The 21,463-nt window shown below is 42.4% G+C and overlaps 1 protein-coding gene across 2 annotated transcripts in view; it reads left to right on the top strand.

Moving 5' to 3' along the window:
• The window catches only part of LOC143776559 (uncharacterized), a 42,006-nt gene extending 23,387 nt beyond the window's left edge, over nucleotides 1-18,619 (top strand). For both annotated transcript variants that reach the window (XM_077266034.1, XM_077266033.1), the window contains exons 2-5: nucleotides 9,360-9,491; nucleotides 9,582-9,804; nucleotides 15,344-15,406; nucleotides 17,576-18,619. In XM_077266034.1, coding sequence (XP_077122149.1) covers nucleotides 9,477-9,491; nucleotides 9,582-9,804; nucleotides 15,344-15,406; nucleotides 17,576-17,649 — 375 coding nt within the window. In that variant the 5' untranslated portion in view covers nucleotides 9,360-9,476 and the 3' untranslated portion in view covers nucleotides 17,650-18,619. The remainder of the gene's footprint in view (nucleotides 1-9,359; nucleotides 9,492-9,581; nucleotides 9,805-15,343; nucleotides 15,407-17,575) is intronic.
• Nucleotides 18,620-21,463: the final 2,844 nt, after the last annotated feature.

The following is a 21,463-nucleotide window of genomic DNA, read 5'->3' on the forward strand; positions in this document are numbered from 1 at the left end:
CCATGCGAAGATCCATCATGACACAGGATACAGTAGCACACTGTTAAGATGTCAGCAGTCCTAGGGTCTATATATAGAGATCCCATAATACACGCCCTCTGTAGTCCCATTGGCGGTGTCTGGTTATCTAGATTTTTCTCCTGTAAAATTTGTCACCTTGCTCACGAAAAATGCAAATGCAGGAAAAAACGCATAGAAAAGCGTGAAAACGCTGTGTTTTATTAACCGCATGCGTTCCCGCACGCGTCTAAAAACCGCCACGTTTGTACGTGTTTCTATGCGCTTTTTCCTGCACTTGCGGATGCGGATTAAACACTGCGGATTCTAACGCAAATGTGAAACTAGCCTAAAAGCCCAGATCCTTACATCAGGAACAGAGCAGACATTTATAGGACATTTCATAACTCCGACCCCACAGCACTGGTCACTACTGAGCATGTAAAGTGCAGCACAGATTCATCTCATCTAAAAGCCCAGATCCTTACATCAGGAACAGAGCAGACATTTATAGGACATTTCATAACTCCGACTCCACAGCACTGGTCACTACTGAGCATGTACATAATGTGCAGCACAGATTCATCTCACCTAAAAGCCCAGATCCTTACATCAGGAACAGAGCAGACATTTATAGGACAGTTCAGAACTCCAATTTCACAGCACTGGTCACTACTGAGCATGTACATAAAGTGCAGCACAGATTCATCTCACCTAAAAGCCCAGGTCCTTACATCAGGAAAAGAACTAACATTTATAGGACACTTCATAACTTTCCCGAATTCTTATGGAAACATTTGCAGCATATCCTGCATTGTGCTACTGTACCCAATGTAATATATAGTCTAGGAGTCGGTCCATTTGATACCGACTCCACAGTGCTGGCATTTTTGGTTTGAGTCATAGATCAAAATTTCCCATATAAATCTACTAGTCTGTGAAAATCATAGGCAACGGATTTCATCATTGTGCTGTCCGTGATTAACATGGTAACATAGGAGACGTCTTGAGATATTATTTTTTTTATTTATTTTTTTAAGATCATGAAATACTGATGAAGCTAGCACTTTTTTTAACTTGTAAAAAAAATCACTGACGTCTCAATGAGACCTAATTCCATTCACTGCATGACTACACTGTGTGCAGAATTATTAGGCAAGTTGTATTTTAATCACATGATACTTTTTATACATGTTGTTCAGGCTTGAGAGCCAACTACCAATTAAATAAATCAGGTGATGTGCATCTCTGTAATGAGGAGGGGTGTTGTCTAATGACATCAAAACCCTATATAAGGTGTGCTTAATTATTAGGCAACTTCCTTTCCTTTGGCAAAATGGGTCAGAAGAGAGATTTGACGGGTTCTGAAAAGTCCAAAATTGTGAGATGTCTTGCAGAGGGATGCCACAGTCTTGAAATTGCCAAACTTTTTAAGCTTGATCACCGAACAACCAAGTGTTTCATGGCAAATAGCCAACAGGGTCGCAAGAAGTGTGTTGGGCAAAAAAGGCGCAAAATAACTGCCCATGAATTGAGGAAAATCAAGCGTGAAGCTGCCAAGATGCCATTTGCCACCAGTTTTGCCATATTTCAGAGCTGCAACATTACTGGAGTAACAAAAAGCACAAGGTGTCGATACTCAGGGACATGGCCAAGGGAAGGAAGGCTGAAAGATTACCACCTTTGAACAAGAAACATAAGATAAAACGTCAAGACTGGGCCAAGAAATATCTTAAGACTGACTTTTCAAAGGTTTTATGGACTGATGAAATGAGAGTGACTCTTGATGGGCCAGATGGATGGGCCAGAGGCTGGATCTGTAAAGGGCAGAGAGCTCCACTCCGACTCAGACACCAGCAAGGTGGAGGTGGGGCACTGGTATGGGCTGGTATCATCAAAAATGAACTTGTGGGACCTTTTCGGGTTGAGGATGGAGTGAAGCTCAACTCCCAGACTTACTGCCAGTTTCTGGAAGACAACTTCTTCAAGCAATGGTACAGGAAGAAGTCGGTATCGTTCAAGAAAAACATGATTTTTATGCAGGACAATGCTCCTTCACATGCCTCCAACTACTCCACAGCATGGCTGGCCAGTAAAGGTCTCAAAGAAGAAAAAATAATGACATGGCCCCCTTGTTCACCTGATCTGAACCCCATGAGAACCTATGGACCCTCATAAAATATGAGACCTACAGGGAGGGAAAACAGTGCACCTCTCGGAACAGTGTGTGGGAGGCTGTGGTGGCTGCTGCATGCAATGATGATCGTAAACAGATCAAGCAACTGACAGGATCTATTGATGGAAGGCTGTTGAGTGTCATCATAAAGAAAGGCAGCTATATTGGTCGCTAATTTTTGGGGATTTTGTTTTTGCATGTCAGAAATGTTTATTTCTAAATTTTGTGCAGTGATATTGGTTTACCTGGTGAAAATAAACAAGTGAGATGGGAATATATTTGGTTTTTATTAAGTTGCCTAATAATTCTGCACAGTAATAGTTACTTGCACTAACAGATATCCTCCTAAGTTATCCAAATCTAAAAAAAAAACACTCCTACTTCCAAAAATATTAAGCTTTGATATTTATGAGTCTTTTGGGTTGATTGAGAACATAGTTGTTGATCAATAATAAAATAATCCTCTAAAATACAACTTGCCTAATAATTCTGCTCACAGTGTATGTACGATGAGGTTTCTCTTTAATATAGGGAAAGTAATGGGAGGGTATTTTACGTCATCTTTCCCTCTGTCTGGTTTAGCGTGGTGTTATTAGTGGTCGTGTTTCATGCTTCTCAATTATCCATTATGTTTGTAGTATTGCCGGCGGCGAGAGATGATGTGAAAGCTCTGCATTGTAAAGTGGTTTGTCTCATTCACAGCAGAAGCTTTAAGGAAGCCCTGACTTTAATTAACAACAACTCTAAATTGCTGACAAGATAAGCAGTAAAGTGGTTGTGTCCACTCAAAATAATCGCCTACCTGCATCCAGCGCAGACTGCTCCTTTGCTCTGCGCAGAGACAGTAAGCAGTGATTTCACCCGCCGCCACACCGCTGTGCTTTGTGATTGACTGCAGCAATGGGGTAACTTGAGTAAAGTACTATGGGATGTTTTATCATGACGCCATGCTCAAGGTCACCTCACCGCTAAACTCAATCACAGTCTGCTGCGATCTGCTGAAATTGTGACCTTGCCACTTGTCTGTGTGCAGACCATGGAACAGCCTGCGCTGGATCCAGGTGGGTGCCGACAGGTAAGCATGACCAAATTGATTATATATCATCTTGTCCCCAAAGGAAATTTTGTTTTGCATAAAAATGCATTTTAAATGTTTATTACAGCTTGGCTAGGGATGTGCAGTGACTTTGTATGTACAAGTCGTGTAACTTGCTGTTGTGGAACCATTTATGGTTGGGTTTGGCTCTAATTCACATGTGACTTAGGATTTCCATTAGTCAGGAAAACCTAAACCTTGCAGATATTTCATAAGTGGGGCACAGTTGCGTAATTGCTATCAAATAATCCATAGGTTTGGCTATTTTGCGTCTGTCCCAGCCATGATGTGTTGTATGGAGCAATGCAGCCACATTTCCAACTCTTGCTTGCAATGCAACGTGGCAATCTTCTTGTCGAGCAATGTAGCCCAAGCCTTGCTGGTGTTCTTATGTAATCATGTTATTTAAATTAATTTTTAAAATCTTTTGTTGTGACAAAGTTACAGTGACTTCTTATTTGTTATACAGTTAGTTCTCAAATGTCACAGAATAGTAGAATAAAAAGCTGGTGTCCATGATGACTGCTCAATCATATGCTGTTACCACCAAACTGTGACTGGGGAGCTCATCCAGATGTAAAGTGGGGAGTTATGGCTCAGGAATCAGGACTAAGTGCTGTGCGGCGTGTGACCAGGACATGATCAGGATGGGTTTTGAGGCTCTTGATACAAATTAGAATGTTTTATGGTAATATACAGGGAATTGTAAGGGAACCTGTCAGCTGACTCATGCTTCCTAAACCCGGAGCAGTAGGAGACCAGCTCCTGCATTAACCATGTATGTTGTCTCTGAAATGCTGTGACATAAACCTGTTACTCTACCTGAGTAGCACACACATTGCTCTTCAGCTAGTCCAAGCCTGCTTTCAACTGTGAGAGTGAAACCTAGATGCTTCAACAACCCCTGGCCAAAATGATGGAATCACCGGCCTTGGAGGATGTTCATTCAGTTGTTTAATTTTGTAGAAATAAAGCAGATCACAGACATGGCACAAAACTAAAGTAATTTCAAATGGCGATTTTCTTGTTATATGAAACACTAAAATAATTCAAGAACAAAAAATGTGTCAGTCAGTAATGGTTACTTTTTTTAACCAAGCATAGGGGAAAAATTATGGAATAAATTCTGAGGAAAAAATTATGGAATCACCCTGTAAATTTTCATACCCAAAAATAACACCTGCATCTAATTAGATCTGCTCATTAGTCTGCAGCTAAAAAGGAGTGATCACACCATGGAGAGCTGTTGCACGAAGTGGACTGACATGAACCATGGCTCCAACACGAGAGATGTCAATTGAAACAAAGGAGAGGATTATCAAACTCTTAATAGAGGGTAAATCATCACGCTATATTGCAAAAGATGTTGGTTGTTCACAGTCAGCTGTGTCTAAAATCTGGACCAAATACAAACCACATGGGAAGGTTATTAAAGGCAAACATACTGGTAGACCAAGGAAGTCATCACAGCCTCAAGACCGGAAACTTAAAGCAATATGTCTCCAAAACCGGAAATGCACAACAAAACAAATGAGGAACGAATGGCTGGAAACTGGAGTTTCCATACAGAAAAGTGAAACGAAAGCCATCATTAACACCTAAACAGAAAAAACAAGGTTACAATGGGCTAAGGAAAAGCAATCGTGGACTGTGGATGACTGGGTGAAAGTCATATTCAGTGATGAATCACAAATCTGCATTGGGCAAGGTGATGACGCTGGAACGTTTGTTTGATGCCGTTCCAATGAGATTTATAAAGATAACTGCCTGAAGAGAACATGCAAATTTCCACAGTCATTGATGATATGGGGCTGCATGTCAGGTAAAGGCACTGGGGAAATGGCTGTCATTACATCTTCAATAAATGCACAAGTTTACATTGATATTTTGGACACTTTTCTTATCCCATAAATTCAAAGGATAGAGCAAAAACCGTGAAAACATTCCTTGAACAAAGACACACAAGGTCAATGTCATGGCCTGAAAATAGTCCAGATCTCAATCCAATTGAAAATCTTTGATGGAAGTTGAAGAAGATGGTCCATGCAAGGCTCCAACCTGCAAAGTTGAGCTGGCAACAGCAATCAGAGAAAGTTGGAGCCAGATTGATGAAGAGTACTGTTTGACACTCATTACGTCCATGCCTCAGGATGGCAAGCTATTATAAAAGCCAGAGCTGGTGCAACAAAATACTAGTGATGTTTTGGAGTGTTTGTTTGTTTTTCATGATGCCATAATTTTTTCCTCAGATTTGAGTGACTCCATAATTTTTTGCCTATGCTTGGTAAAAAAGTAACTATTCCAACAAAGTGTTAATCCGCACAGCGGGGAAGCCCACTCAGTGCACAGGTAATTGCATGAGCTGGTGCTGCAAGCATGTATACAGCACTAAGTGCTCCGTGAGCCGGGGTGCCACTCCAAAGAAAATAGCCACAATGGATACAAAAATTGAAAGAAACGTATGGCACTCACAGGTTAAAAAAACTTCTTTAGTCCAATACTTTAAAACATCGGCGTCTGGAGGATGGGAGCAGGAGTGGAATGGACGACAGCCGTTTCACGCTGCAGTGGCGCTTCTACTGGTCACTGATGTTTTAAAGTATTGGACTAAAGAAGTTTTTTTTATCCGGTGAGTGCCATCCGTTCCTTACAATTTTTGTAAAAATGTAACCATTACTGACTACCACATTTTTTTGTTCTTGATTTCTTTTAGTGTTTATTAAAGCCGGAAAGTTACCATTTGAAATGACTTTAGTTTTGTGCCATGTCTGTGATCTGCTTTTTTTGTCTACAAAATTAAACAACTGAATGAACATCCTACAAGGCCGGCGATTCCATAATTTTTTTCCAGGGGTTGTAATACCGGTGCTGGTCCGTAATTCATGCTGCCTGAACTATCCTGAGGATAACTCCTCAATGTTAGGTTGGTGAGGGCCGACTGTCGGCAGCACGCTATGTGTCTTCTATGTTGACAGTGACTGATTTGTATATGCCTGGGCTATATATTCTTCAGAGCCTGTTGAAGATATTGCCACATTGTTTCATTTCCTTTGATGGAACCGCATAATACCTCCAAAGAACTGGTGCTACAAAAAATACAACCTAGGCGAGGATGACCAGACCATGGCCAACGTGAGCTTTTAAAAGGTTGTGAGTGTCGACAGTTGGACCCCCACCAATATGATATTGATGGCTCATACTAAGATTAACCCCCGGAGCTTTTTTCATTTTTCTTTCCCCTTCTTTACAGAGCCATAACTTTTTTATTTTTCTGTCAATATGGCCATGTGAGGGCTTATTTTTTGCGGGCGAGTTGTACTTTTGAACAATACCATTGGTATTACCATGTCGTGTAACAGGAAACGGGAAAAAAATTCCAAGTGCGATGAAATTGCAAAAAAGTGCCTTCCTTTTTTTTTTATTTGCTAGGTTCACTAAATGCTAAAACTGACCTGTTATGATTCTCCAGGTCATTACTAGTTCATAGACACCAAACATGTCTAGGTTCTTTTTTTATCTGAGTGGTGGAAAAAAATTCAAAAATTTGCTAAAAAAAAAAATTGTGCAATTTTCTGATACCCTTAAGCGTTTCCATTTTTCATGATCTGGGGTTGGGTGAGGGCTTATTTTTTGTGTGCCGAGCTGAAGTTTTTAATTATACCATTTTTGTGCAGATACATTTTTTTTGATCGCCCGTTATTGCATTTTTATGCAATGTCGCGGCGACCAAAAAAACCGTAATTTGGGCATTTTGATTTTTTTTCTCACTACGCCGCTTAGCGATCAGGGTAATCCTTTTTCTTTATTAATAGGTCGGGCAATTCTAAACGTGGCGATACCAAATATGTGTAGGTTTGATTTTCTTGTTTTATTTTGATTGGGGCGAAAGGGGGGTGATTTGAACTTTATATATATATATAATTTATATATATATATATATATATATATATATATATATATATATATATATATATATATATATATATATATAAACACTTTTTTTCTTTTTTGCATGCTTCAATAGCCACCATAGGAGGCTGGAAGCATACACTGCACGATCGCCTCTGCTACATAGAGGTAAAGCACAGATCGGTCCTATGTGGCAGAATTACAGGCTTGCTATGAGTGCCGACCACAGGGTGGCGCTCATAGCAATCTGCCATCAACAACCATAACCAGGAGACCTTAGGTTGTTATGGCAATGCACCAATGACCCCCAATCATGTGCCGGGGGTCAGCTGTGCAAGTGTTGCGGCGCTTGTTAAATGCTGCTGTCAGTTTGACAGCGGCATTTAACTAGTTAATGGGCGGGGGCGGATCGCGATTATGCTCGTGCTCATTGCGGCCACATGACAGATGCTGATAACAGCTGACATGTCGCGGCTTTGAGGTGGGCTCACCGCCAGAGCCCACATCAAAGCGGGGGATACTGCCAGCTGACGTACTATCCCGTCAGCTGGCAGAAAGGGGTTAAACCATTAAATGCTGGATTAACTCTTTTCTGGTGGACTCACAAATGCAGTTTTTAAGCCAAAATTAGGATTGAATACAATAGAGAAAAGTCTTTTCTTCACATATATTTTCCGTTTTTGGATCCATTTCTAGCATTGACTCAAAGCTGCATCAAAAAGTCTCTCCATGATAACGGATATTAATTTTTACTGACTGCCGTTAAAGGGTTTTCTGGTTTGTCGGATACACATTCAATGGCGCAGTGCTGTGCAACTTCATATAGTGTTTTCTAAAGAATAGATGCTTACAACTATCCCTCCTCTTCAAATAAATAGAGGAGGAACTTAGGCGTTGGAACCATCCCCCCTAGAAGTCTAACATGCAGCATTCACCTAGGAAAAACAATGAGCTTTTCTTAAATATTGGATATTCTAGAATACCCGATGCGCTAGAATCGGGCCACCATCTAGTTGCAGATAAGAGGGTTTATGTGCAGATACAGTGGGGAACATTAATATTTTATACACTGCTGATTTCCCACCTACAAAGAATGGAGAGGTCAGTAATTTTTATTGTAGGTACACTTCAGCTGTGAGAGATTAAAAATAAAAACCAGAAAATCATATTTTATGATTTTTTGCATAATTATTTGATACAATAGCAAAACAGAACTTAGTATTTGGTACAGAAACCTTTGTTTGCAATTACAGAGATCAGACATTTCCTGTAGTTCTTGACCAAGTTTGCATAGTGTGCGGCTGCGATTTTGGCCCACTCCTCCATACAGAGCTTCTCCAGATCTTGCTGGATTCTGGGCTGTCGCTGGGCAACTGAGTTTCCGCTCCCCCCAAAGATTTTCTGTTGGGCTCAGGTATAGAGACTGGCTAGACCACTCCAGGACCTTGAAATGCTTCTTAAAGAGCCCCTCTTTAGCTTCCCTTGCTGCGTGTTTCAGGTCATTGTCATACTGGAAGACCCAGCCACGACCCATCTTCAATGCTCTTGCTGAAGGTAAAAGGTTGTTGGCCAAAATCTCACAATATATGACCCCATCCATCCCCCACCATACCAGTGGTTCACTTCAGTGTCTCTTTCCTTCCAGACCCACTGACGTTGGTTTATTGGCTGTTGTGGCAAATAACATCATAACCGTTAACAAGGTTTGAATGCGGCTTTCCGCACGTCGACGCACGTCGCAATGCATCATTTTGGAGAAAAAAAACGCATCCTGCAAAGTTGCCCGCAGGATGCTTTTTTTCTCCATAGACTTACATTAGCGACGCATTGCGACGGATTGCGTCGTGTTGTGGCGGACCGTCGGCACAAAAAAAGTTCCATGTAACTTTTTTTGTGCGTCGAGTCCGCCATTTTCGACCGCGCATGCGCGGCCGAAACTCCGCCCCCTCCTCCCCGGAACTCACAATGGGCAGCTGATGCGTTGTAAAACTGCATCCGCTGCCCACGTTGTGCTACATTAACACACTGTCCATTGGTACATCGGGCCGACGATTTGTGACAGCCCGTACCGACGGACTAGTGTGAAAATAGCCTAAGAAAACAAAGGAAATGGAATTTTCACCATGAGAAATAATGGTGAAGTAGACAACCCCATTAACAATCAGTTATATTTTCTTAAAGGACCAAAACGTGTTTTTTTCAAAGAAGAAAGTGAAGCTTGCAAACGCTGAGGGAGTAGAACATAAGCTGGCAAAGAGACAACTGCAGGCCATAGAATTTAACAAGGCTTTGCTTTCTATGTACACAAATCAGGTATGCAGCGTAATACAACACAATTCATGACCTTTTCTTCATTTTCCTGAGTGTTTTTTCCGGTAACTGGAATGCTTCTACTTCTTTTAGGCAGAGCAGCGCCGAAAGCTGTCCACCAGTTTACAGGCCCAGAACCCCGAGGACCTTCTTCCAGTTCTTATTCAGGCTGCCCAGCTATGTCGTGAGAAACAGCCCGCAAAAGCTATAGCGCCCCCCGAGGAAGCAGCATTTGCGAAACGCACGTCGGGGCTCCTCTTTCCACGTACGGCCGCAGGGTGGGATTCCTTGTGTGTGCATTTACCACCTTTATTTAGTAAGTATAACATGGCTTCATTCATGTACGCCCGTGGGATTTTTTCCTGGTATATGCGCACACATGTGCCGAGAATAATATGACTATATAGGGCTTTATCGCCGTACTATACCTTGCATTAGGCACTTTATTTATATTTTGACTTATATGCATACCTATTATCCCCCTGCACCTGCTTATTATCAGTGAGCAAGTTTTCTATTGCTAGTGTATGCTCGGTTGGGTGTGTATTACCACTAATATTTAATACTATTATAGGTTATCTTTTGTATTTTGCTGCATTTATTATTATTTTTTGTGGTACAAATATACACCAACCGTCTTGCTCTTTAGCTGGATATATACGTACGTGGCACTAGTGTTGCCTTTCGTTTGTTTATTGCATCGTTTTTTACTCTCATATTTATTTGTGTATTTATGTACTTTTTTAATGGTTCTCAATAAAATTGTTATTTTTAGCTTTGGTGTCCATTTTTCTTTTGGTTTATATACGCAAAAGCTATAGACCTACTCCAGGTATACAAAAAAGTATTTAGTCAGTTAGCAATAGTGCAAGTTCCACCACTTAATAAGATGAGAGGCGTCTGTAATTTACATCATAGGTGGACCTCAACTATGGGAGACAAACTGAGAAAAAAAAAATCCAGAAAATCACATTGTCTGTTTTTTTAACATTTTATTTGCATATTATGGTGGAAAATAAGTATTTGGTCAGAAACAAACAATCAAGATTTCTGGCTCTCACAGACCTGTAACTTCTTCTTTAAGAGTCTCCTCTTTCCTCCACTCATTACCTGTAGTAATGGCACCTGTTTAAACTTGTTATCAGTATAAAAAGACACCTGTGCACACCCTCAAACAGTCTGACTCCAAACTCCACTATGGTGAAGACCAAAGAGCTGTCAAAGGACACCAGAAACAAAATTGTAGCCCTGCACCAGGCTGGGAAGACTGAAACTGCAATAGCCAACCAGCTTGGAGTGAAGAAATCAACAGTGGGAGCAATAATTAGAAAATGGAAGACATTCAAGACCACTGATAATCTCCCTCGATCTGGGGCTCCACGCAAAATCCCACCCCGTGGGGTCAGAATGATCACAAGAACGGTGAGCAAAAATCCCAGAACCACGCGGGGGGACCTAGTGAATGAACTGCAGAGAGCTGGGACCAATGTAACAAGGCCTACCATAAGTAACACACTACGCCACCATGGACTCAGATCCTGCAGTGCCAGACGTGTCCCACTGCTTAAGCCAGTACATGTCCGGGCCCGTCTGAAGTTTGCTAGAGAGCATTTGGATGATCCAGAGGAGTTTTGGGAGAATGTCCTATGGTCTGATGAAACCAAACTGGAACTGTTTGGTAGAAACACAACTTGTCGTGTTTGGAGGAAAAAGAATACTGAGTTGCATCCATCAAACACCATACCTACTGTAAAGCATGGTGGTGGAAACATCATGCTTTGGGGCTGTTTCTCTGCAAAGGGGCCAGGACGACTGATCCGGGTACATGAAAGAATGAATGGGGCCATGTATCGTGAGATTTTGAGTGTAAACCTCCTTCCATCAGCAAGGGCATTGAAGATGAAACGTGGCTGGGTCTTTCAACATGACAATGATCCAAAGCACACCGCCAGGGCAACGAAGGAGTGGCTTCGTAAGAAGCATTTCAAGGTCCTGGAGTGGCCTAGCCAGTCTCCAGATCTCAACCCTATAGAAAACCTTTGGAGGGAGTTGAAAGTCCGTGTTGCCAAGCGAAAAGCCAAAAACATCACTGCTCTAGAGGAGATCTGCATGGAGGAATGGGCCAACATACCAACAACAGTGTGTAGCAACCTTGTGAAGACTTACAGAAAACGTTAGACCTCTGTCATTGCCAACAAAGGATATATTACAAAGTATTGAGATGAAATTTTGTTTCTGACCAAATACTTATTTTCCACCATAATATGCAAATAAAATGTTAAAAAAACAGACAATGTGATTTTCTGGATTTTTTTGTCTCAGTTTGTCTCCCATAGTTGAGGTCTACCTATGATGTAAATTACAGACGCCTCTCATCTTTTTAAGTGGTGGAACTTGCACTATTGCTGACTGACTAAATACTTTTTTGCCCCACTGTACATCTGAGGCATGATCTTATTAAGAATGTGTAAACTTTGACAGAGGTGGTCTACCGGAGAGCATGGCTTCGGAGGCTGTGTACTCTGCCTTTTAGAACTTTTTAGGCTGTGTTCCATCGATAAGTCTGCATATTTTCTGCTGCATTTCTGCACCAACTTACTTATTTTACTGCATTTATACAGGTCCTTCTCAAAAAATTAGCATATAGTGTTAAATTTCATTATTTACCATAATGTAATGATTACAATTAAACTTTCATATATTATAGATTCATTATCCACCAACTGAAATTTGTCAGGTCTTTTATTGTTTTAATACTGATGATTTTGGCATACAACTCCTGATAACCCAAAAAACCTGTCTCAATAAATTAGCATATCAAGAAAAGGTTCTCTAAATGACCTATTACCCTAATCTTCTGAATCAACTAATTAACTCTAAACACATGCAAAAGATACCTGAGGCTTTTAAAAACTCCCTGCCTGGTTCATTACTCAAAACCCCCATCATGGGTAAGACTAGCGACCTGACAGATGTCAAGAAGGCCATCATTGACACCCTCAAGCAAGAGGGTAAGACCCAGAAAGAAATTTCTCAACAAATAGGCTGTTCCCAGAGTGCTGTATCAAGGCACCTCAATGGTAAGTCTGTTGGAAGGAAACAATGTGGCAGAAAACGCTGTACAACGAGAAGAGGTGACCGGACCCTGAGGAAGATTGTGGAGAAGGACCGATTCCAGACCTTGGGGAACCTGAGGAAGCAGTGGACTGAGTCTGGTGTGGAAACATCCAGAGCCACCGTGCACAGGCGTGTGCAGGAAATGGGCTACAGGTGCCGCATTCCCCAGGTAAAGCCACTTTTGAACCATAAACAGCGGCAGAAGCGCCTGACCTGGGCTACAGAGAAGCAGCACTGGACTGTTGCTAAGTGGTCCCAAGTACTTTTTTCTGATGAAAGCAAATTTTGCATGTCATTCGGAAATCAAGGTGCCAGAGTCTGGAGGAAGACTGGGGAGAAGGAAATGCCAAAATGCCTGAAGTCCAGTGTCAAGTACCCACAGTCAGTGATGGTGTGGGGTGCCATGTCAGCTGCTGGTGTTGGTCCACTGTGTTTCATCAAGGGCAGGGTCAATGCAGCTAGCTATCAGGAGATTTTGGAGCACTTCATGCTTCCATCGGCTGAAATGCTTTATGGAGATGAAGATTTCATTTTTCAGCACGACCTGGCACCTGCTCACAGTGCCAAAACCACTGGTAAATGGTTTACTGACCATGGTATTACTGTGCTCAATTGGCCTGCCAACTCTCCTGACCTGAACCCCATAGAGAATCTGTGGGATATTGTGAAGAGAAAGTTGAGAGACGCAAGACCCAACACTCTGGATGAGCTTAAGGCCGCTATTGAAGCATCCTGGGCCTCCATAACATCTCAGCAGTGTCACAGGCTGATTGCCTCCATGCCACGCCGCATTGAAGCAGTCATTTCTGCCAAAGGATTCCCGACCAAGTATTGAGTGCATAACTGAACATTATTATTTGATGGTTTTTTTTGTTTGGTATTAAAAAACACTTTTATTTGATTGGTCGGGTGAAATATGCTAATTTATTGAGACAGGTTTTTTGGGTTATCAGGAGTTGTATGCCAAAATCATCAGTATTAAAACAATAAAAGACCTGACAAATTTCAGTTGGTGGATAATGAATCTATAATATATGAAAGTTTAATTGTAATCATTACATTATGGTAAATAATGAAATTTAACACTATATGCTAATTTTTTGAGAAGGACCTGTATATGAGTTTGAACCAGTTACATGTGTTTTTACTGCATTTCTACTGAAGAAATGCACGTGTGATTTTTATGTGCACATTTTCCTCATCTCATTTAAGTCTATGAAAAAAAAATCCACAAATAAAACATATTTAACACAAAAGAAATTTACAAATAAAGTATCACGACAGGTCAACGTAAAGTAAAAAAAAAAAAAACAAGCAGAATGGGCATGAGACTTGCGTAAATGTCATTCACTTTGCTGGCTCTGATAACTTAGTCTTAATGTGTCTTGGGGTGAACTGAGCTGATTTATAGGGTCTCCGCTTAGCAATGTTAATGCATTCATGCAAGTAAGGCCTCTTTCAGATGTCTGTGTTTTAAAGGGAACCTGTCACCAGGTTTGGCCGATATAAGATATGGCCACCGCCTTTCAGGGCTTATCTACAGTATTCTATAATGCTGTAGATAAGCCCCTGATCCGACCTAAGTTTAATTATACTCACCCGGGGGGACGGTTCGCTCTGATCGGTGTCGCAGGTCCAGGTCCGGTGCCTCCCTTCTTCTTGTGATCGCCGCCCTCCTGCTTGCTTCATGTGGATTACGCAGCGCTGCGTCATCCACAGTCTCCTCGTCATCGCTCTCCTGTGCAGAAGTAGCTATCTGCCCTGTTGAGGGCAGAACAAAGTACTGTGGTGCACAAGCGCTGTGCCCCTCTAACCTTTCCCCGTGCCTGTAATCTAACTGTGTTATGCACACGTGCTTCTTCTGATGCTATGGACTACCGGGCCAAGGAAAAAGCGTGGCTCAATCAGCTGGACCAGACCTTTGGTGCTGGTGGGGCTAATGTACAGCAGTGTGGCGATACAAGATTTGATGATAAATTTGGCCACAATGAAGGATTCCTTAATGAAACGATCTAGATTGTGGTGGAATCGGGTTTTGTTTTCTTAGAGAAATATGTGGCTAATAAGATGATCCCAAGGGGTTTACGGGTTCGTGTTATCCCAACGTTCCCAATTAGTGATGACACATTTATTCAAAAATGGGAAGAGGCAAGTAATGTGTGTTCTTTCACTCTGATGCAGCTTCTAATTGATCTCAACACTATGAAAATTAATGATGAAATACAAACTTTGGTGAAAACTGAATGCCCCAAAGAGAAGCTGCAACAGTTTGATCTGGATTTGGAGAAATCCCTAGATGCCCTGGCCAAAAAGATCCAAGAGAACCAATTGTCAAAACACAATAGGGATCTCAAGGATTATCAGACACAGAGTGTATCTATGGAGAAAAGCTAATCTGGCACGGGCCCCCTCTACTGGATCAGTGTCCTCCATGAGTGGACAATCTGATGTATCTGCCTCCTCCGGATCAACACGTCTAAGGGATCATGCATATCATCCCTATAGGAGACAGTCAAAATATAGGATGGAATCCGAGGAGAAAAGCAATCAGGTAATTAATCTGAGTCATCATATACTCTCCTCTGCTGATCTCTCTCTCCTGGCAAAAGGTTTTTCCTTCTCACCTACTTCAGAATATGATAGATTCACTACAGTCAAGGATTTAAACCTTTTTGGTAGATCACTATTGCTGAGACGTCATTTTTTTGATAATGAGAGTAATCTACTTTTGCCCACAGAGGAAGAACAGGCTACGTTGAGAATATTGGAGGAGCTGGCGGTGGAACATATCCATGAGGGGGGTAAGATTCCTCCCTCTATTCGCTTTCAGTCTACTAAATTTCCCCCTCTGTCTACTTGTTCTTGTATTGATCTTTTCGTCCAGGTGGTGACCCAGGACTTGTGTCAAATCCCAAGATTCTCATGGTCAGATAACCTGTCAAGGATGGCGCGTGAGCGATTGGACTATCTCAAAAATCTCCCTGATATATTACTAAAACCTGCAAACAAGGGAGGGAATGTTGTTCTCTGGCCTGTGGGAATGTACGAAAAGGAGGCTTTTCGCCAATTGAATAACTCCATCGGCTATAAAAAGCTGACATACAATCCATTAAGTGCGTATTCAGGTCAATTGGTGTCTATTGTCAAAAAAGCGCTAACAGATGATGTAATTACGAAGGATCTTGCTTCATCCCTCCTTATTGATGACCCTACAATAGCCACCTTTTACCTCCGCCTGAAAATACACAAGGATCTGCAGTCATCACCCGGTCGACCCATTGTATCAGGGAGGGGAAATTACCTTGAGCATGTCAATTCCTGGATTGATTTCCACCTCCAGCCCCTGGTTACGGCCCTTCCTTCGTATCTCAAGGACACCGGTGAGCTGCTTCGCAGGGTCGATGGCCTCTGCTTTGAGGGTGAGTCTCTACTAGTTTCAGCAGATGTAGAGTCCCTTTATACTAACATCAGACATTCCGATGGCATTGCTGCAGTGAAATTCTTTCTGGAAACATCCACACTATCAATTGGGCTTAGGGGACTCCTGCTGGAACTACTGGAGTTCACTCTCTCACACAATCTCTTTGTGTTCAAGTGGTCCTTCTGCCTGCAGCTCCAGGGAACAGCCATGGGTGCGGCCTTTGCGCCGGCCTATGCCAACCTGTTCCTGGGGCTGTGGGAGAGGGACCTCTTCCTGTCGGACAGGCTGTCATCGATGGACCGTATCCCGTTTTGGATACGGTACATCGATGACATCCTTTTTGTCTGGCAGGGTGAGGCCGTTGACCTCGAGCAGCTCATCAGTTACCTTAACAACAATAATCTCAATATCAGATTGACGTGCGAATGGGATAGGTCCAAAATTTGTTTTTTGGATGTCATGGTTGGTAAGGATGAGGCGGGGAATGTCCATACGGACATTTACCGTAAAGCAACGTCCACTAATATGGTACTGCACGCCTCCTCCTGCCATCCGCGCCACATGGTCTCCTCGATACCCGTCGGGCAATTTCTCCACTTGCGGAGGATATGCTCGACGGATGTTGATTTTGAAAAGCGTGCCGTTGAATTAATGGCACGTTTTACTGAACGGGGTTATAGCAGACGGACTATTATAAAAGCCTATCATAGGGCTAAGTATTCAACTCGTAACCATCTGCTATATAAACCCCAAGGAAATTAAGTAAAGACTGGAGGGGACCAACTTAGGTTTGTTACTTCGTTCCACCCGCAGGCGGATAAAGTTAGATCAGCACTTACTAAGGCCTGGCCTATTTTACAAACTGATCCCATTATTAGTAAATTTCTTCCCAAAAGGCCATTGCTGACATTTAGACGGGCAAAAAACTTGAGAGACCATTTGACAAAAAGCCACTATGCGGGACAGGGTCCAAGGACTTTCTTGGATGATATACCGGTCCTGCGGGGATGCACCCCATGCGGCCGGTGTATCGCGTGTCCAAATGTGGACAGATGTGATGTATTTACCAACTCAAGTGGCATGAGGAATTATACCATCAAGAAACGCATTACTTGCACTTCCAGATATATTATCTACTATGCCACATGCCTGTGTGGATTAATCTACATCGGGATGACAACTAGACAATTAAAAGTGAGAATTAGGGAGCATGTTTTGGGGATCGAGGCGGCTAACACCCAAAGGGATGTCTCTCTACTCAAAACGATCCCGAGACATTTCAAGACCATGCATCACAGTGATAGTTCCCTGTTTAGGGTGCGTGGTATAGACATGCTCAATGTTAATATCCCTGGTGGGAATCTGTTCAAACGTCTGGGTCAGTTAGAAACGCGGTGGATTTGGTCTCTCAATACCGTACACCCATTGGGCCTTAATGAGAACATCAGTTATGCCCCTTTTCTTTAATCGCCACACTAATGTATATGGTTTGTTTTTCGCACCATGTATATTTTTATTATGTTTTTAATCTTCTTTTTTTGCTACCTAGGATTTCCATACTGCTGTACTGAATTGGGTGTTTTTCATCTGGAATTTGGCAAGAGTCCGCAACATGAAAATTAAAGAATATAGATTGCCATTTCTTATGCTGATTTATTTCCGTCTGTTTATGCTAATTTATTGTGTTTTGTCTTAAAGGTTGTGTCTGGGGCATTCCCCATCTCTGCTGAGATGATATGTATTTGTATATTGTTACATCTAATGGGTTATTGTAATCAGCTGAGTATAAGCCGTATATGACTATACATTCCCTATTCACTATATGTACAAATTGTGTTTGCATATATTATATACCACTAGGTTTACGTTGTATTCGTCTATAGTCTTTTCTTGACTTGTATGGCAATGTATTTATATGATTGTTGTTCCCATATTTTATGCATATAACATCTGTGAATGCTTACTTTCTCTATTTGTAGATTTTCTCCTTACACATCATTCTCTGATTCGTTGCAATATTCTATTAATCGGTACTTGTATTATTCTTTTGTCATACATATCATCCCTTCTTGTTGCCCTCCTTTATGCCCTTAAGAAAGATGGTTTCCCTATACTGGCATGCTACCGCGCATGCGCCGCCCTGGTGTCACTCCGTTCTTTCTCCGGCAGCCACGCACGTACTTCCTGATCACGTGGGGCCCCACGTGTTTCCGGTCGTCGGTGCTTGACACGCTGGATTGGGCGGAAGTGACGCGGTGCGGTGCTGCGCGATAGCAATTATGGGTCCTATTTATACATCCTTTTTGCCCATGTTTCTTCACGTGCCCCCTGAGGAAGGAATCCTAACCGAAACGCGTGTCGGGGTGGACCGGGGTCCATACACTTCTGACTACTACTATCAGGTGATGTGCACAGGTTTATACTGCTTCATAGTTATACAGCCGCCATCCTGGCCATTGTCTTTGTGACAAAGATGGTGTTATCACCTGAATGACTGTTAATTGGTGGTTCTTTGTATTGCTAATTGATGCAAAATCGCACTTTATAACTCACCTAGTTACCTATGATTGTCTTTAGTTGGGGACTGCGGTACCTTGGGCTTTTACATGTTGTTGATGGCATCCACTGTCATCTTTTAGCCCTGCTGAGCATTTTTTGTCTGGTGTTTTACTAATGTTTATAGTGAATAAAGTACTACTTGTTTTTTGGATTCTATGACTGCGTCGTGTTCTTCTTTCCTTTTTATTCTATAATGCTGTAGATAAGCCCCCGAACCGACCTAAGTTTAATTATACTCACCCGGGGGGACGGTTCGCTCTGATCGGGGTCGCACGTCCGGGTCCGGTGCCTCCCTTCTTCTTGTGATCGCCACCCTCCTGCTTGCTTCATGTGGATTACGCAGCGCTGCATCATCCACAGTCTCCTCGTCATTGCTCTCCTGTGCAGGAGTAGCTATCTGCCCTGTTGAGGGCAGAACAAAGTACTGTGGTGCACAGGCGCTGTGCCCCTCTAACCTTTCCCGGTGCCTGTGCACTGCAGTGCTTTCCTCTGTCCTCAACAGGACAGATAGGTACAACAGCGCTGGAGCGCGATGCCGGGAAGCCATGAAGCTAGCAGGAGGGCGGCGATCATAAGAAGATAGGAGGCACCGGACCTGCGACACCCATCTGACCGCCCCGCAGGTGAGTATAATAAAACATATTTATCTTCTCTTGCAGGTCGGACCGGGGGCTTATCTACATCATTATCGAATGCTGTACATAAGCCCTGAAAGGCGGTGGCCGTATCTTATATTGGCCAAACCTGGTGAGGTGACAGCTTCACTTTAAGTACGCAAAAAAAAACCTGCTAAATTTTATCAGTGTTTTGGATCCTAGTTTCGTCAGTGATTTGTCACGTGTAGAAAGATAAATTACAAAGCTTCTATCCATTGTAATAATCACGGACAATACAAGGACCGTACACTAATGTTATCTATGTGCTTCCATGATTTTTTGGGGGGGATTTATAGTCTTGTACGAATAATCTTCATACGTGATGCCAGTAAATAGCGAACATGTATCCTTGATTTTTGCACAGACACACAGTCTGCAAAAAACACGTGTCCAGCCCCATATACTAAAATGGGTACATGTTGTTTCTGCATAAATCATAAAGCACGTACGTCAAAAACGGACGTCTATATGAGCCCTAACACACGGAGCTAGATATTATGCATTTTATTGGGTAACATTTTGATAGGATAAAAAAAACTGATGAGAAATAACCTATGATTTAAGGGCTTTCTCTATGGTCCGTAAATATGGAGTTACAGTGGGGAAAAAACACTGCCGATTTTGCACGTTTTCCCACCTACTAAGGCTACTTTCACAATCAGGTTTTTCGCGCCATGCCGATTCCAGCGTCACGCCGCAGAGCCGGATTCGGCGCAAATTGTGAAAACCTGATGGAACAGATACCTTTTACCGGCGGTAAACCGGATCCGTTCCATCAGGTTTGCATCCATTTCTTCCGTTTTTTAATCTGGTTTTTGACAGATTCGCTTTTTAAAAACGCCCTTGGGAGGCTCCAAAATGTGATTGGTCCCCTGAAAACTATATATACAGTGTTCCTACAGCCCATCTGTGACAGGTTGTAGAGGAGCAAGTGTTTTGCGCAAGATGGATATCATTATTGCAAATATTCTGAAGATCAGTGTGAAAACAATTGTTCTGGAGAAGGAGCGAGAGAGTCAGCGCATTCTGCGTCTGCGCCGACGGCGTTTGTGGATCCACCCCATTACTGCACAGAGAATGACGCGGGGAGTCTTTTATACTTTATACATGGAGCTATGAGGAGACCCAGAGAAGTTTTTCAGCTATGTGCGGATGAAAGCGGAGAACTTCGATCTATTGGTGGACCGAATTGGACATCTCATCCGAAGGAATGATACGTATTGCCCATTCTCCATTTCACCGGCGGAGCGTCTGATGGTCACTCTTCGGTAAGCCCTTTTTATTGTATCTCCTCCTGTAAAGCACACTTTAATGTTGTTGCTGGTATTTTTTTTTAGAACAGTTTAGTGATCTTTTTTAGGAATAATTTTTATTGTATCTCCTACTGTTAAAGCTGACTTAGAACTGTAATGTTATTGCTGGTATTTTGTAATAATTTTTGCCTTGCTTTTATTCACAGATTCCTTGCAACTGAAGAATCCCTTTCGTCACTCCACTTCCAGTTCAGACTTGGGATTTCCACCATCTCCGGAATTGTCAAGCACACCTGCCGTGCGTTGTGGGACTCTTTGCACGGCAAATTTATACCACATCCCACAATGGAGAGTTGGTTGGAAGTAGCCGAGAAATTCCAGCAAGTGTGTCAGTTTTCCAATTGCTTGGGTGCAGTGGATGGGAAACATCCGCATCTGAAACCGGCTGGTTCTGGATCTGAATATTTCATCTATAATAAATACTTCTCCATTGTGCTGATGGCCATTGCCGATGCGAATTACAAATTTATAGCGATGGATATTGGGGCATATGGCCGCTCCAATGATTCCCAAGTTTTCAAACTGTCTGCAATGGGGTGTCATCTGTATGGAAACACCTTGCAATTCCCCCCCAAAAAACCACTGCCTCAAACCTCTGGGCCACCAATGCCTTTTGTTTGTGTTGGGGATGAAGTGTTCCAACTATTGGAACACCTACTGAAACCCTACTCCAGTAGTGGATTAACGCAAACTAAAAGAATTTTTAATTACCGCCTCACATTAGCACGCAGAATGGTGGAGTTCGCTTTTGGGATTTTGACCGCCAAATGGTGAGTTCTATTGACAGCTATAAACTTAAAGACAGACACTGCTGACGAGGTGGTGAAAGCGTGTGTTGTCCTGCAGAATTATGTGATATGCAAGGAAAATATTTTCTTTGAAGACCACTCTGAAGAAACCACCTTGGCT

The sequence above is a fragment of the Ranitomeya variabilis genome, chromosome 5 (assembly GCF_051348905.1).
Source record: "Ranitomeya variabilis isolate aRanVar5 chromosome 5, aRanVar5.hap1, whole genome shotgun sequence".
Lineage (NCBI taxonomy): Eukaryota > Metazoa > Chordata > Amphibia > Anura > Dendrobatidae > Ranitomeya > Ranitomeya variabilis.